The 17147-nt window shown below is 49.2% G+C and overlaps 1 protein-coding gene across 1 annotated transcript in view; it reads left to right on the forward strand.

Annotated features, from left to right (window-relative positions):
• Window positions 1-17147, forward strand: part of LOC144486901 (puratrophin-1-like) — a 249901-nt gene extending 232754 nt beyond the window's left edge. The window contains exon 11 of the mRNA XM_078204932.1: window positions 14841-17147. Within this exon, the coding sequence (XP_078061058.1) occupies window positions 14841-14863 (23 nt within the window). The 3' untranslated portion in view covers window positions 14864-17147. The remainder of the gene's footprint in view (window positions 1-14840) is intronic.

The following is a 17147-nucleotide window of genomic DNA, read 5'->3' on the forward strand; positions in this document are numbered from 1 at the left end:
GAAGTCTTTTCAGAGAATCATAGAATCCCTACACTGCAGGAGGCCATTCGGCCCATTGAGTCTGCACCGACCACAATCACACTTAGGCCCTATCCCTGTCACCCCACATATTTACCCCAGCTAATCCCAATAACCTAGGCAGCCCGGGACATTAAGGGGCAATTTAGCATTTTGGCCGTGCCAAATTGACCCTAGTGCCAGAGGGATTAGTGGGGTAAATGTGCGGGGGGTTATAGGAATAGGGCCTGGGTGGGATTGTGGTCGGTGCAGACCCGATGGGCCAAATGGCCTCCTTCTGCACTGTAGGGATTCTATGATTCCATTCTATGATCTTTGGACACTAAGGGGCAATTTAGCATGGCCAATCCACCTAGCCCGCACATCCTTGGACACTAAGGGGCAATTTACTTTGGCCAATCCACCTAACCCGCACATTTTTGGACACTAAGGGACAATTTAGCATGGCCAACCCACCTAACCCACACATCTTTGGACACTAAGGGACAATTTAGCATGGCCAATCCACCTAACCCGCACATCTTTGGACACTAAGGGGCAATTTAGCATGGCCAATCCACCTAACCTGCATATCTTTGGACACTAAGGGACAATTTAGCATGGTCAACCCACCTAACCTGCACATCTTTGGACACTAAGGGACAATTTAGCATGGCCAATCCATCTAACCCGCACGTCGTTGTCACTGAGGGGCAATTTACTTCGGCCAATCCATCTAACCTGCACACCTTTGGACACTAAGGGACAATTTAGCATGGCCAATCCATCTAACCTGCACATCTTTGGACACTAAGGGACAACTTAGCATGGCCAATCCACCTAACCTGCACATCTTTGGACACTAAGGCAGATCGTGCCTTACGAGCCTGGTGGAGTTCTTCAAAAATGTGACTAAACACATTGACGAAGGGAAAGCAGTAGATGTGGTTTATATGGATTTTAGCAAGGCGTTCGATAAGTTCCCCATGCAAGGCTTCTCTAAAAAGTGAGAGGGCATGGGATCCAAGGGGCTGCTGCCCTGTGGATCCAGAACTGGCTTGCCCAAAGGAGGCAGAGAGTGTGTATAGATGGGTCTTTTTCTAATTGGAGGTCGGTCACCAGTGGTGTGCCCCAGGGATCTGTTCTGGGACCCTTTGTCATTTTCATAAATGATCTGGATGAGGAAGCGGAGGGATGGGTTGGTATGTTTGCCGACGGCACGAAGGTTGGTGGGGTTGTGGATAGTCTGGAGGGATGTCAGAAGTTACAGAGGGACATAGATAGGATGCAAGTCTGGGCGGAGAAGTGGCAGATGGACTTCAACCCAGATAAATGCGCAGTGGTCCATTTTGGCAGGTCGAATGGGATGAAGGAGTACAATATAAAGGGAAAGTCTCTTAGTACTGTAGAGGATCAGAAGGACCTTGGGGTCCGGGTCCATAGGACTCTAAAATCGCCCCCGCAGGTGGAGGAGGTGGTTAAGAAGGCGTATGGTGTGCTGGCCTTTATCAATCGAGGGATTGAGTTTAGGAGTCCAGGGATAATGATGCAGCTATATAAGACCCTGGTCAGACCCCACTTGGAGTACTGTGCTCAGTTCTGGTCGCCTCATTACAGGAAGGATGTGGAAAAGATTGAAAGGGTGCAGAGGCGATTTACAAGGATGTTGCCTGGATTGAGTGGCATGCCTTATGAGGATAGGCTGAGGGAGCTCGTTCTTTTCTCCTTGGAGAGATGTAGGATGAGAGGAGACCTAATAGAGGTGTATAAGATGTTGAGAGGTATAGATCGGGTGGACTCTCAGAGGCTTTTTCCCAGGGTGGAAATGTCTGCTACGAGAGGACACAGGTTTAAGGTGCTGGGGGGTAGGTACAGGGGAGATGTTCGGGGGAAGTTTTTCACACAGAGGGTGGTGGGCGAGTGGAATCGGCTGCCGTCAGTGGTGGTGGAGGCAAACTCAATAGGGTCTTTTAAGAGACTCCTGGATGAGTACATGGAGCTTAATAGGATGGAGGGTTATAGGTAGGTCTAGAAGGTAGGGATGTGTTCGGCACAACTTGTGGGGCCGAAGGGCCTGTTTTGTGCTGTAGTTTTCAATGTTTCTATGTTTCTAAGGGACAATTTAGCATGGCCAATCCACCTAACCTGCACATCTTTGGACTTTTGCTTTGATTTGATTTATTATTGTCACATATATTGGAATATAGTGAAAAGTATTGTTTCTTGCCCGCTGTACAGAAAAGGCGTACCATTCATAGAGTATGTAGGGGAGTATGGAAACGCGAGGGTGCAGGAGCAGCATGGTGGCATAGTGGTTAGCACTGCTGCCTCACAGTGCCAGGGAATCCTAATCGACTTCGTCTCTCTTCATATGACAGACCTGCCATCCCAGGAATCAGCCTGGTAAACCTTCGCTGTGCTCCCTCTACAGCAAGGACATCCTTCCTCAGATAAGGACACCAAAACTGCCCACAGTACTCCAGCTGTGGCCTCACCAACGCCCTGTACAATTACAGCAAAGCATCCCTATCCCTATACTCAAATTCCCTTGCTATGAAGGTATGTAGACTGGGATTATACTCATTGGAATTCAGAAGGATGAGGGGGGATCTTATAGAAATATATAAAATTATGAAGGGAATAGATAAGATGGAAGCAAGGAGTTTGTTCCATTGGCAGGTGAAAGCAGAACTAGGGGGCATAGCCTAAAAATAAGGGGGAGCAGATTATGCTGAGTTGAGGAGGAACTTCTTCACCCAAAGGGTTGTGAATCTGTGGAATTCCCTGCCCAGTGAAGCAGTTGAGGCTGCCTCATTGAATGTTTTTAAAGCAAGGATAGATAGATTTTTGAATAGTAAATGAATTAAGGGTTATGGTGAGCGGGCGGGTAAGTGGAGCTGAGTCCACAAAAAGATCAGCCATGTTCATATTGAATGGCGTGGCAGGCTTGAGGGTCCAGATGGCCTACTCCTGCTCCTAGTTCTATGTTCATACAAGGGCTACAGACCAAGTGCTGGAAAATGAAACGAGAATAGTTGGGTGGTTTGTCTTTGACCGGCACAGATGCGATGGGCCGAAGGACATTTCTCTGTGCTATAGACCTTTGACTCCCCAACCTGACAGCTGCCTGCTCTCAACCTTCCAGGGAAAGAGTGGTCCACCCTCAACAGGTTCAAGACAGACCATGGAAACCTTCACCAATGGGCATTTGTGCCAGCTCCCCCAATGAGGCTGTGGGAGAGATCAAACCAGGCGCCACATCACCGAAGACTATACAATCCACAGACTCACTGGAGGTCTATCCACACTCAACATAGCAGATCCAGCGCGGCGGCACAGTGGTTAGCACTACTGCTCACGGCGCCAGGGACCCGGGGTTTGATTCCCGGCTTGGGTCACAGTGCAGAGTCTGCACGTTCTCCCTGTGTCTGAGTGGGTTCCCTCCGGGTGCTCCGGTTTCCTCCCACAGTCTGAAACACGTTCGAGTTAGGTGGATTGGCCGTGCTAAATTGCCCCTTAGTGTCCAAAGATGTGCAGGTTAGGTGGATTGGCCATGCTAAGTTGTCCTTTAGTGTCCAACGATGTGTAGGTTAGGTGGATTGGCCATGCTAAATTGCCCCTTAGTGTCCAAAGATGCACAGGTTAGGTGGATTGGCCATGCTAAGTTGTCCTTTAGTGTCCAAAGATGTGTAGGTTTGGTGGATTGGCCATGCTAAATTGGCCCTTAGTGTCCAAAGATGTGCAGGTTAGGTGGATTGGCCATGCTAAATTGCCCATTAGTATCCAAAGATGTGCAGGTTAGGTGGATTGGCCATGGTAAATTGCCCATTAGTATCCAAAGATGTGCAGGTTAGGTGGATTGGCCATGCTAAATTGTCCCTTAGTGTCCAAAGATGTACAGGTTAGGTGGATTGGCCATGCTAAATTGTCCCTTAGTGTCCAAAGATGTGCAGGTTCGGTGGATTGGCCATGCTAAATTGTCCCTTAGTGTCCAAAGATGTGCAGGTTAGGTGGATTGGCCATGCTAAATTGTCCCTTAGTGTCCAAAGATGTGCAGGTTAGGTGGATTGGCCATGCTAAATTGCCCCTTAGTGTCCAAAGATGTGCAGGTTAGGTGGATTGGCCATGCTAAATTGCCCCTTAGTGTCCAAAGATGTGCAGGTTAGGTGGATTGGCCATGCTAAATTGTCCCTTAGTGTCCAAAGATGTGCAGGTTAGGTGGATTGGCCATGCTAAATTGTCCCTTAGTGTCCAAAGATGTGCAGGTTAGGTGGATTGGCCATGCTAAATTGTCCCTTAGTGTCCAAAGATGTGCAGGTTAGGTGGATTGGCCATGCTAAATTGCCACTTAGTGTCCAAAGATGTGCAGGTTAGGTGGATTGGCCATGCTAAATTGTCCCTTAGTGTCCAAAGATGTGCAGGTTCGGTGGATTGGCCATGCTAAATTGTCCCTTAGTGTCCAAAGATGTGCAGGTTAGGTGGATTGGCCATGCTAAATTGTCCCTTAGTGTCCAAAGATGTGCAGGTTAGGGGGATTGGCCATGCTAAATTGTCCCTTAGTGTCCAAAGATGTGCAGGTTAGGGGGATTGGCCATGCTAAATTGTCCCTTAGTGTCCAAAGATGTGCAGGTTAGGGGGATTGGCCATGCTAAATTGTCCCTTAGTGTCCAAAGATGTGCAGGTTAGGGGGATTGGCCATGCTAAATTGTCCCTTAGTGTCCAAAGATGTGCAGGTTAGAGGGATTGGCCATGCTAAATTGTCCCTTAGTGTCCAAAGATGTGCAGGTTAGGTGGATTGGCCGTGCTAAATTGCCCCTTAGTGTCCAAAGATGTGCAGGTTAGGTGGATTGGCCGTGCTAAATTGTCCCTTAGTGTCCAAAGATGTGCAGGTTAGGTGGATTGGCCATGCTAAATTGTCCCTTAGTGTCCAAAGATGTGCAGGTTGGGTGGATTGGCCATGCTAAATTGTCCCTTAGTGTCCAAAGATGTGCAGGTTAGGTGGATTGGCCATGCTAAATTGTCCCTTAGTGTCCAAAGATGTGCAGGTTAGGTGGATTGGCCGTGCTAAATTGCCCCTTAGTGTCCAAAGATGTGCAGGTTAGGTGGATTGGCCGTGCTAAATTGTCCCTTAGTGTCCAAAGATGTGCAGGTTAGGTGGATTGGCCATGCTAAATTGTCCCTTAGTGTCCAAAGATGTGCAGGTTGGGTGGATTGGCCATGCTAAATTGTCCCTTAGTGTCCAAAGATGTGCAGGTTAGGTGGATTGGCCATGCTAAATTGTCCCTTAGTGTCCAAAGATGTGCAGGTTAGGTGGATTGGCCATGCTAAATTGACTCTTAGGGGAGGAAGTGAAATGGGGGCCAAATCATAAATTTCTGAACTGGGATTGATGAGAGATATCTCCTGGTGCCAGGCATTGAGGGATGTGGAACCAGTTGATGGAGTTTATGGGGCCATGATCTCGCTGAAGGGCGGCAGACGTAAGGCGGCAGGGGAGGGGGGCCGAATGGCCCCCTCCTGTCTCCTCGCCCCCCCCCCCCCATGCTTGGATTTGGACACTTCTGTGCCGCAGTTTAAACATTGGCCATTGGGTGGCGAGATTCCCCTGTGAGGAGGAGGAGGTTCACCAATCAGCAGCTGATGTGGCTCGACACTGCCACCTTCCAGCAGTGCACCGGTACTACAAGACAAAGCTCGAGTTCCCGGGGGGTGGGCTCGGTAAATCACTTATCCTTGGATCCTTTTAGGGAAGGAAGGGAGTGAAGAGCACCAGATGATGCCCCCCCCCCCCTGCCCGCCCCCGGACAACCCCAACTTCTAGCTGCATTGAATTAACTGAGTGCAGAGGATGGATGTGTTTAATGTCACGGGGGATTGAAGGTGGGGGTGAGGGAGCTCAGAGGCCATCTCGATTTCAAGTGTCCCTTAAAGGGACGCTCACCTGGCCCACTCCCTTCAGTCGCTGCTGCTGAAACTGTGAGGAGCCAGGAGGATGTTTTGATTGATGTATAATTGTCACATTATTAGTATACAGTGAAAAGTATTGCTTTTTGTACACTATACGGACAAAGCATACCGTTCATAGAGAAGGAAAGGAGAGAGTGCAGAACATCGTGTTAAAGTCATAGCTAGGGTGTAGAGAAAGATCAGCTTAATCCGAGGTAGGTCCATTCAAAAGTCTGACAGCAGCAGGGAAGAAGCTGTTCTTGAGTCGGTCGGTCCGTGACCTCAGACTTTTGTATCTTTTTCTCGACGGAAGAAGGTGGAAGAGAGAATGTCCGGGGTACGTGGAGTCCTTGATTATTTTGGCTGCTTTGCCGAGGCAGCGGGAAGTGTAGACAGAGTCAATGGATGGGAGGCTGGTTTGCGTGATGGACTGGGCTACATTCACGACCCTTTAGTAGTTTCTTGCGGTCTTGGGCAGAGCAGGAGCCCCATACCAAGCTGTGATACAACCCAGAAAGAATGCTTTCTATGGTGCATCTGTAAACGTTAGTGAGAGTCGTAACTGACATGCCAAATTTCCTTAGTCTCCTGAGAAAGTAGAAGCGTTGGTGGGGCTTTCTTAACTATAGCGTCGGCATGGGGGGGACCAGGACAGGTTGTTGGTGATCTGGACACTAGAAACTCGAAGCTCTCGACCATTTCTACTTCGTCTCCATTGATGTAGGCAGGGGCATGTTCTCCACTATGCTTCCTGAAGTCGATGACTATCTCCTTCGTTTTGTTGACAATGAGTGTCAGCCAACATACCCCAGACCTTTCAGTGGAGATGAGTGCATGGAACCTCACACGTATGTATTATTGAGCATGAACACAGGAGCAGGCCATTCAGCCCATCAGGTCTAACACACAAGAGGCATGGACAGGGTGGATAAGGAGTAGCTGCTCCCCTGAGTTGAAGGGTCAGTCACGAGGGACACAAGTTAAAACTGAGGGGGTGGGAGGTTTAGGGGGGAATTTAAAAACCTTTTTACCCAGAGGGTGGTGATGGTCTGGAATGCGCTGCCTGGGAGGGTGGTGGAGGCAGGATGCCTCACATCCTTTAAAAAGTACCTGGATGAGCACTTGGCATGAACATAAGAACATAAGAAATAGGAGCAGGAGTAGGCCATCTAGCCTCTCGAGCCTGCCCCGCCATTCAATAAGATCATGGCTGATCTGAAGTGGATCAGTTCCACTTACCCGCCTGATCCCTATAACCCCTAATTCCCTTACCGATCAGGAATCCATCTATCCATGATTTAAACATATTCAACCAGGTAGCCTCCACCACTTCAGTGGGCAGAGAATTCCAGAGATTCACCACCCTCTGAGAGAAGAAGTTCCTCCTCAACTCTGTCCTAAACCGACCCCCCTTTATTTTGAGGCTGTGCCCTCTAGTTCTAGCTTCCTTTCTAAGTGGAAAGAATCTCTCCACCTCAACCCTATCCAGCCCCTTCATTATCTTATAGGTCTCTATAAGATCCCCCCTCAGCCTTCTAAACTCCAACAAATACAAACCCAATCTGCTCAGTCTCTCCTCATAATCAACACCCCTCATCTCCGGTATCAACCTGGTGAACCTTCTCTGCACTCCCTCCAAGACCAATATATCCTTCCGCAAATAAGGGGACCAATACTGCACACAGTATTCCAGCTGCGGCCTCACCAATGCCCTGTACAGATGCAGCAAGACATCTCTGCTTTTATATTCTATCCCCCTTGCGATATAGGCCAACATCCCATTTGCCTTCCTGATCACCTGTTGCACCTGCAGACTGGGTTTTTGCGTCTCATGCACAAGGACCCCCAGGTCCCTTTGCACAGCGGCATGTTGTAATTTTTTTCCATTTAGATAATAATCCAATTTGCTATTATTTCCTCCAAAGTGAATAACCTCGCATTTGTTAACGTTATACTCCATCTGCCAGATCCTCGCCCACTCACTCAGCCTGTCCAAATCTCTCTGCAAATCTCTTCTACGCCCTCCACACGATTCACTTTCCACTTATCTTTGTGTCGTCTGCAAACTTTGTTACCCTACACTCCGTCCCCTCCTCCAGATCGTCTATGTAAATAGTAAACAGTTGAGGCCCCAGTACCGATCCCTGCGGCACGCCACTAGTTACCATCCGCCAACCAGAAAAGCACCCATTTATGCCATAACATCCAAGTCTATGGGCCAAGACCTGGCCAGTGGGATTAGGTGGGCAGGTCAGGGCCTTTCATGGGTCGGTGCAGACTCGATGGGCCAAAGGGCCTCTTCTGCTCTGTAGTATTCTGTGATTCTGTGACACCTACATACGAATTAGAAGCAGCAGTGTTGGCAAATTATGTTACAGTTGTATAAAACATTGGTTCGGTGACATTTGGAATACTGTGTCCGGTTCTGGACTACCAGAAGGACGTGGAGGCTTTGGAGAGAGTACAGAAAAGGTTTACCAGGATGTTGCCTGGTATGGAGGGTATTCGCTATGAGGAGAGATTGAATAAACTGGGATTGTTCTCCCTGGAAAAGACGGAGGCTGAGGGAGCGACCTGATAGGAGTTTATAAAATTATGAGGGGTATAGATAGGGTGAACAGTTGGAAGCTTTTCCCCAGGGCGGAAATGACAGTTACCAGGGGGCACAAGTTCAAGGTGAGGGGGGAAAGGTTGAGTGGAGATGTGCGGAGTAAGTTTTTTCACAGAGGGTGGTGGGGGCCTGGAATGCGCTGCCAAGTGAGGTGGTTGAGGCAGATACGTTAGTGACATTTAAGACTTATCTGGATAGACACATGAACAGACAGGGAACAAAGGGATACAGGCGGTGGGTCTCGGTAGGACATGTTGATCGGCACAGGCCTTGAGGTCCGAAGGGCCTGTGCTGTACTGTTCCTTGTTCTTTGTCAACCACTTGGCCCCTTCAGACTGCTCTGCTATTCTACAAGATGGTGGGCAGTCTGATTGTGAACTTGACTCCCCGATAAACTGTTTAAACTGATTCGGGGGGGGGGGGGAGGGATCCTGAGTAGTGGGGCTGAAAGTGAGGGATGCATGGATGGGGACTGCAATGCACGGCATTGCAGAGGTGGGGTGGAGCAGGGTTTGAAATGTGTATACTTCAATGCCAGGAGTATTCGCAATAAAGTGGGTGAACTTGCAGCGTGGATCAGTACCTGGGACTTCGATGTTGTGGCTATTTCAGAGACATGGATAGAGCAGGGGCAGGAATGGATGCTGCAGGTCCCGGGGTTCAAATGTTTTAGTCGAAGTAGGGAAGGAGGTAGAAGAGGGGGAGGGGTAGCATTATTGGTCAGAGATTGTATCACAGTGTCAGAGAGGAGGTTTGATGAGGACTTATCTGTTGAGGTAGTATGGGCGGAGATTAGAAATAGGAGAGGAGAGGTCACCCTGTTGGGAGTCTTTTATAGACCTCCTAAAAGTTCTAGAGAGGCTGAGGAAAGGATTGCGGAGTCAATCCTGCTTAGGAGTGAAAGTAATAGGGCAATTGTTATGGGGGATTTTAACTTGACTAATATTGACTGGAATTGTTATAGCTCTAGCTCATTAGAGGGGTCAGTTTTTGTTCAAAGCGTGCAGGAAGGTTTTTTGACTCAGTATGTAGACAGGCCAACTAGAGGTGAGGCTATATTGGATCTGGTGCTGGGAAATGAGCCAGACCAGGTGCTAGACTTGGAAGTTGGTGTGCATTTTGGTGATAGTGACCACAATTCGGTTACGTTCACCTTAGTGATGGAAAGGGATAGGCATGAACCTCGGGCCAGTGGTTTTAGCTGGGGGAAGGGTAATTATGAGGCTATTAGGAGAGAATTAGGAAACATAGGTTGGACTAGGAGATTACAGGGACTGGGAACGTCCGACATGTGGAGTTTTTTCAAGGAGCAGCTACTGCGAGTCTGTGATAGGTATGTCCCTGTCAGGCAAGGAGGAATTGGTAGGGCTAGGGAACCGTGGTGCACCAAAAAAGTTTCTTTGTTGGTTAAAAAGAAAAAGGAGGCTTATGTTCGGATGAGACGTGAGCACTCGGGTAGTGCACTAGAAAGCTTTAGATTGGCTAAGAGGGAGTTGAAGAGCGAGCTTAGAAGGGCTAAAAGGGGACATGAGAAGACTTTGGCGGATAGGGTTAAAGAGAATCCTAAGGCGTTCTATAGGTATGTCAAGAACAGAAGGTTGGTTAGGGCAAGTTTAGGGCCAGTTATAGATGGCAGAGGGAAGTTATGTGTGGAACCGGAGGAGATTGGTGAAGCATTGAACCAATATTTCTCTTCGGTGTTCACGCAAGGGGACATGAATATAGCTGAGGAGGACACTGGGTTGCAGGGGAGTAGAATAGACAGTATTACAGTTGATAAGGAGGATGTGCAGGATATTCTGGAGGGTCTGAAAATAGATAAATCCCCTGGTCCGGATGGGATTTATCCAAGGATTCTCTGGGAGGCAAGAGAAGTGATTGCAGAGCCTCTGGCTCTGATCTTCAGGTCGTCGTTGGCCTCTGGTATAGTACCAGAAGATTGGAGGTTAGCGAATGTTGTCCCATTGTTTAAGAAGGGGAACAGAGACTTCCCCGGGAATTATAGACCGGTGAGTCTCACTTCTGTTGTCGGCAAGATGTTGGAAAAAATTATAAGGGATAGGATTTATAGTTATTTGGAGAGTAATGAATTGATAGGTGATAGTCAGCATGGTTTTGTGGCAGGTAGGTCGTGCCTTACTAACCTTATTGAGTTTTTTGAGAAAGTGACCAAGGAGGTGGATGGGGGCAAGGCAGTGGACGTGGTATATATGGATTTTAGTAAGGCGTTTGATAAGGTTCACCATGGTAGGCTTCTGCAGAAAATGCAGATGTATGGGATTGGGGGTGATCTAGGAAATTGGATCAGGAATTGGCTAGCGGATAGGAAACAGAGGGTGGTGGTTGATAGTAAATATTCATCATGGAGTGCGGTTACAAGTGGTGTACCTCAGGGATCTGTTTTGGGGCCACTGCTGTTTGTAATATTTATTAATGATCTGGATGAGGGTATAGTTGGGTGGATTAGCAAATTTGCTGATGACACCAAAGTCGGTGGTGTGGTAGACAGTGAGGAAGGGTGTCGTAGTTTGCAGGAAGACTTAGACAGGTTGCAAAGTTGGGCCGAGAGGTGGCGGATGGAGTTTAATGCGGAGAAGTGTGAGGTAATTCACTTTGGTAGGAATAACAGATGTGTTGAGTATAGGGCTAACGGGAGGACTTTGAATAGTGTGGAGGAGCAGAGGGATCTAGGTGTATGTGTGCATAGATCCCTGAAAGTTGGGAATCAAGTAGATAAGGTTGTTAAGAAGGCATATGGTGTCTTGGCGTTTATTGGTAGGGGGATTGAATTTAGGAGTCGTAGCGTTATGTTGCAACTGTACACAACTCTGGTGCGGCCGCACTTGGAGTACTGTGTGCAGTTCTGGTCCCCACATTACAGGAAGGATGTGGAGGCTTTGGAGAGGGTGCAGAGGAGGTTTACCAGGATGTTGCCTGGTATGGAGGGGAGATCCTATGAGGAGAGGCTGAGGGATTTGGGATTGTTTTCGCTGGAAAGGCGGCGGCTAAGAGGGGATCTTATTGAAACATATAAGATGATTAGAGGTTTAGATAGGGTGGATAGTGATAGCCTTTTTCCTCTGATGGAGAAATCCAGCACGAGGGGGCATGGCTTTAAATTGAGGGGGGGTAGTTATAGAACCGATGTCAGGGGTAGGTTCTTTACCCAGAGGGTGGTGAGGGATTGGAATGCCCTGCCAGCATCAGTTGTAAATGCGCCTAGTTTGGGGGCGTTTAAGAGATCCGTAGATAGGTTCATGGACGAAAAGAAATTGGTTTAGGTTGGAGGGTCACAGTTTTTTTTTTAACTGGTCGGTGCAACATCGTGGGCCGAAGGGCCTGTTCTGCGCTGTAATGTTCTATGTTCTATGTTCCATAACCTTTCACCTTTTCTATTGGAAGGCGTAAATTCCTGACAGGGTGGATGTGGAGAGGATGTTTCCTCTTGTGGGAGAATCTAGAACTGGGTGTGGGGGGAGTGGGGGGGAGGGTTAGTGTTTAAAAATAAGTGGGGGGGAGCCATTGAAAATGGAAATGGGGAGAAGTATTTTCTCTCAGAGAGTGCTGAGTCTCTGGAACTCTCTCCCTCGAAAGGCGGTGGAGGCGGAGTCTCTGAATATATTTAAGGCAGAGCGAGATAGATTCTTGATTAACAAGGGGGCTGGGTGAAAGATTATCAGGGGGGGTTAGGCGGGAATGAGGGGGCAGGTTTGCAATCAGATCAGCCCCGAGTTTAACGAATGGCAGAGCTGATTCGAGGGGCCGAGTGGCATTGTACCCCTGCCCCTGATTCCTACTTTTGTACGTCCACTCCTGTCTGCGTAAGGGTGTCAAGGCAGCACAGTGGGTTAGCACAGCTGCCTCACGGCGCCAGGGACCTGGGTTCGATTCCCGGCTCGGGTCACTGTCTGTGTGGAGTTTGCACATTCTCCTCGTGTCTGCGTGGGTTTCCTCCGGGTGCTCCGGTTTCCTCCCGCAGATGTGCAGGTTGGGTGGATTGGCCATGCCAAATTGTCTCTTAGTGTCCAAAGATGTGTAGGTTAGGTGGATTGGCCGTGCTAAATTGTCCCTTAGTGTCCAAAGATGTGCAGGTTAGGTGGATTGGCTGTGCTAAATTGTCCCTTAGTGTCCAAAGATGTGCAGGTTAGGTGGATTGGCCATGCTAAATTGTCCCTTAGTGTCCAAAGATGTGCAGGTTAGGTGGATTGGCCGTGCTAAATTGTCCCTTAGTGCCCAAAGATGTGCAGGTTAGGTGGATTGGCCATGCTAAATTGTCCCTTAGTGTCCAAAGATGTGCAGGTTAGGTGGATTGGCCGTGCTAAATTGTCCCTTAGTGCCCAAAGATGTGCAGGTTAGGTGGATTGGCCATGCTAAATTGTCCCTTAGTGTACAAAGATGTGCAGGTTAGATGGATTGGCCATGCTAAATTGCCCCTTAGTGTCCAAAGGTGTGTTGGTTAGGTGGATTGGCCACGCTAAATTGCCCCTTAGTGTCCAAAGATGTGCAGGTTAGGTAGATTGGCTGTGCTAAATTGTCCCTTAGTGTCCAAAGATGTGCAGGTTAGGTGGAGTGGCCATGCTAAATTGTCCCTTAGTGTCCAAAGATGTGCAGGTTAGGGGGATTAGCCATGCTAAATTGTCCCTTAGTGTCCAAAGATGTGCAGGTTAGGTGGATTGGCTGTGCTAAATTGTCCCTTAGTGTCCAAAGATGTGCAGGTTAGGGGGATTAGCCATGCTAAATTGCCCCTTAGTGTCCAAAGATGTGCAGGTTAGGTGGATTGGCCATGCTAAATTGCCCCTTAGTGTCCAAAGATGTGCAGGTTAGGTGGATTGGCCGTGCTAAATTGTCCCTTAGTGTCCAAAGATGTGCAGGTTAGGGGGATTGGCCATGCTAAATTGCCCCTTAGTGTCCAAAGATATGTAGGTTAGGGGGATTGGCCATGCTAAATTGCCCCTTAGTGTCCAAAGATGTGCAGGTTAGATGGATTAGCCCGTGCTAAATTCTCCCTCAGTGTCCAAAGATGTGCAGGTTAGGGGGATTGGCCATGCTAAATTGCCCCTTAGTGTCCAAAGATGTGCAGGTTAGGTGGAGTGGCTGTGCTAAATTGTCCCTTAGTATCCAAAGATGTGCAGGTTAGGTGGATTGGCCATGCTAAATTGCCCCTTAGTGTCCAAAGGTGTGTTGGTTAGGTGGATTGGCCACGCTAAATTGCCCCTTAGTGTCCAAAGATGTGCAGGTTAGGGGGATTAGCCATGCTAAATTGTCCCTTAGTGTCCAAAGATGTGCAGGTTAGGTGGATTGGCTGTGCTAAATTGTCCCTTAGTGTCCAAAGATGTGCAGGTTAGGGGGATTAGCCATGCTAAATTGCCCCTTAGTGTCCAAAGATGTGCAGGTTAGGTGGATTGGCCATGCTAAATTGCCCCTTAGTGTCCAAAGATGTGCAGGTTAGGGGGATTGGCCATGCTAAATTGCCCCTTAGTGTCCAAAGATGTGCAGGTTAGGTGGAGTGGCTGTGCTAAATTGTCCCTTAGTATCCAAAGATGTGCAGGTTAGGTGGATTGGCCATGCTAAATTGTCCCTTAGTGTCCAAAGATGTGCAGGTTAGATGGATTGGCCGTGCTAAATTGTCCCTTAGTGTCCAAAGATGTGCAGGTTAGGTGGATTGGCCATGCTAAATTGCCCCTTAGTGTCCAAAGATGTGCAGGTTAGATGGATTGGCCGTGCTAAATTGTCCCTTAGTGTCCAAAGATGTGCAGGTTAGGGGGATTGGCCATGCTAAATTGCCCCTTAGTGTCCAAAGATGTGCAGGTTAGGTGGATTGGCCGTGCTAAATTGTCCCTTAGTGTCCAAAGATGTGCAGGTTAGGTGGAGTGGCCATGCTAAATTGTCCCTTAGTGTCCAAAGATGTGCAGGTTAGGTGGATTGGCCATGCTAAATTGTCCCTTAGTGTCCAAAGATGTGCAGGTTAGATGGATTGGCCGTGCTAAATTGTCCCTTAGTGTCCAAAGATGTGTAGGTTAGGGGGATTGGCCATGCTAAATTGCCCCTTAGTGTCCAAAGATGTGCAGGTTAGATGGATTAGCCCGTGCTAAATTCTCCCTCAGTGTAACCCGAACAGGCGCAGGAGTGTGGCGACTAAGGGATTGTCACAGTAACTTCATTGCAGTGTTAATGTAAGCCTACTTCTAACACTAATAAATAAACTTTAAAAGCATGGGGTGGGAAAAGGAGGCGACGGCTGATTAAAATCCATCTGACTGATCCTTACATTTTTAAACACACACAGGGGGCTGCCCGACGCCAGACTGACTGAACAATCAACCAGCACTGCCTGATGGACAACTCGAAAAGACGAGGCCTCTGGTGGACGGGGTGGGGGCGGGGGGGGAGGAGAGAGGAAGAGGAGGAGGAAAGGCTGTGGGCGGAATCTCATGAGCTGTGGGGATGGTGGTGATGATGTGGATCTGACCCAAACCCCGCCCTCCCCGCAAACCAGGTCAGCCCCCAGGTTCAGAGCGCTCGACGGTGGGCCTGCAGACAGAGCCCCACAGAATTAAAAGAGAGCAAATGTGGGGTTTGTGTGTGATATCGGGGATCGGAGGAGATACCCCCCCCCCCCCACAGCCTCTCCCTGATTCCCCTGCCCCACTCTCAGTTCTGTGGTGACAGCAGCGATGGCTCCCGAAGGAAGGAGTGGTGGGCGGAGGATGGTTGGGGTGGGGGTTGGCTGGCCCCCTCATTCTCCGCGACACTAACCAGCCGCCTCGTCACCTGAGGCCGGAGGAGGGGGGGGGGGAAACCGAGGATTGACCACCCACCCGCCTGTGAGACAATTTTAAGCGGGTTAATTTTCTTACTTCATCGGCCAAAGGGAAAGGACAGGTCTTAAAGACAGAGCGTTGGGACGTTTGTCAGTAAATTTAGGAATCCTGACAGAGCCTCTTGAGCTGGTGGGTGGGGGGCGGAATGTCCTGTAAGGGAAAGCATCCTCAAGAGCTCATCCATCACAAGAGTCCACGCTCTGGATACGAGCTACGAATCCCACCTATCCCACTCCCATTCTCCCCTCTCCTCCCACCTCAACAACTCCAAAGTTGTGCAAGTTAGGTGGATTGGCCATGGTAAATTGTCCCCTTAGTGTCCAAAGATGTGCAGGTTAGGTGGATTGGCCATGGTAAATTGTCCCCTTAGTGTCCAAAGGTGTGTAGGTTAGCTGGATTGGCCATGCTAAATTGTCCCCTTCGTGTCCAAAGATGTGCGGGTTCGGGAGATTGGCCATGCTAAGTTGTCCCTTCGTGTCCAAAGATGTGTGGGTTAGGCGATTGGCCATGCTAAATTGCCCCATCGTGTCAGGGGGGATTCGTAGAGTAATACATGGGGTGATGGAGATTGTGCCTGGGTGGGATTTTTGTCGGTTCAGCCTCAATGGGTCGAATGGCCTCCTCCTGCACTGTTAGGATTCTATGATTCTATTTGAACTTAATCCACACCTTCCTTGCTCCCTGAATTCATCCAGAGGTGCTTGAGTGGGAAAACGTTGTGTTAAAAAACCCAGACTCACCTCACACAAGAGCGTAATAAAATTTGACTGCACGAAAGGACTTGATTGGCTGCAGAGCATCCTGATGAGGGAGCACTCTTATCCGTTCTTCCTGTACCGTTATCCACCCCGCCCCAGCATTCATTCCCTCCACCACCCACGCACAGAAGCAGCAGTGTGTGTGTGTACCGCCTGTAAGATGCACTGCAGTGACTCGCCGAGGCTCCTTCGACAGCACCTTCCAAACCCGCCACCTCTACCGTCTAGAAGGACAAGAGGCAGCAGACACATGGGGAACATCACCATCTGGAAGTTTCCCCCTCCGAGCTTCACTCACCATCCCGACTGGGAATATATCGGCCGTTTCTTCTGGGGCTGGGGTCCAAGTCCTGGAACTTCCTCCCTAACGGCACTGTGGGTGTTACCCACACCACACGGGGACTGCAGCAGGTTCAAGAAGGGGCGGCTCACCCACCATCTTCTCGAGGGGCAATTAGGGATGGACAATAAACGCTGGGAACGGCCGGCGATGCCCACGTCCTGTCGAATAAAAATAAATGAATCCAGGTTGCCCGCACACCCTCCCACCTTCTCTCCTTGCTGCGGGCTTACAGGGCCGGGACAGATGGCAGAAGTCGCACGAGGCGAAAGCTCACCTCATGGTGAACTTATATTCCTTTTCATTCCCCGATGGTCGTATCGGCAGCTTTACAATTGCCCATGGAATATGCAGATAGGGTCCCCCAGTTTTAATGTCTCATCCAAAAGAGCCAACAATCCCCCCACCCCCACCAGCCGCTGCCTTGATCAATCGACATTGCTGCCCAGTGGGGTGGGGTGGGGTGCTGAGTATCACGGAGAGCACCAAGAGCCCACTTTCAGATCTGTGCGCCCCCCTCCTCCCCCCAAGGGAAGGAAGCAGCAGGACATCGTCGGATTCCTAAATTTATCAAGACTTTTTTTAAATCGAGAAGAGGTTTGATGAGAGGACAGAGGCGTCTTATGAAGACTAACCATGCTGTAAATTAAATAAATGTTTGTAAAGGACCTATG

This window comes from Mustelus asterias, unplaced genomic scaffold (genome assembly GCF_964213995.1).
Source record: "Mustelus asterias unplaced genomic scaffold, sMusAst1.hap1.1 HAP1_SCAFFOLD_510, whole genome shotgun sequence".
NCBI classification, from domain to species: domain Eukaryota; kingdom Metazoa; phylum Chordata; class Chondrichthyes; order Carcharhiniformes; family Triakidae; genus Mustelus; species Mustelus asterias.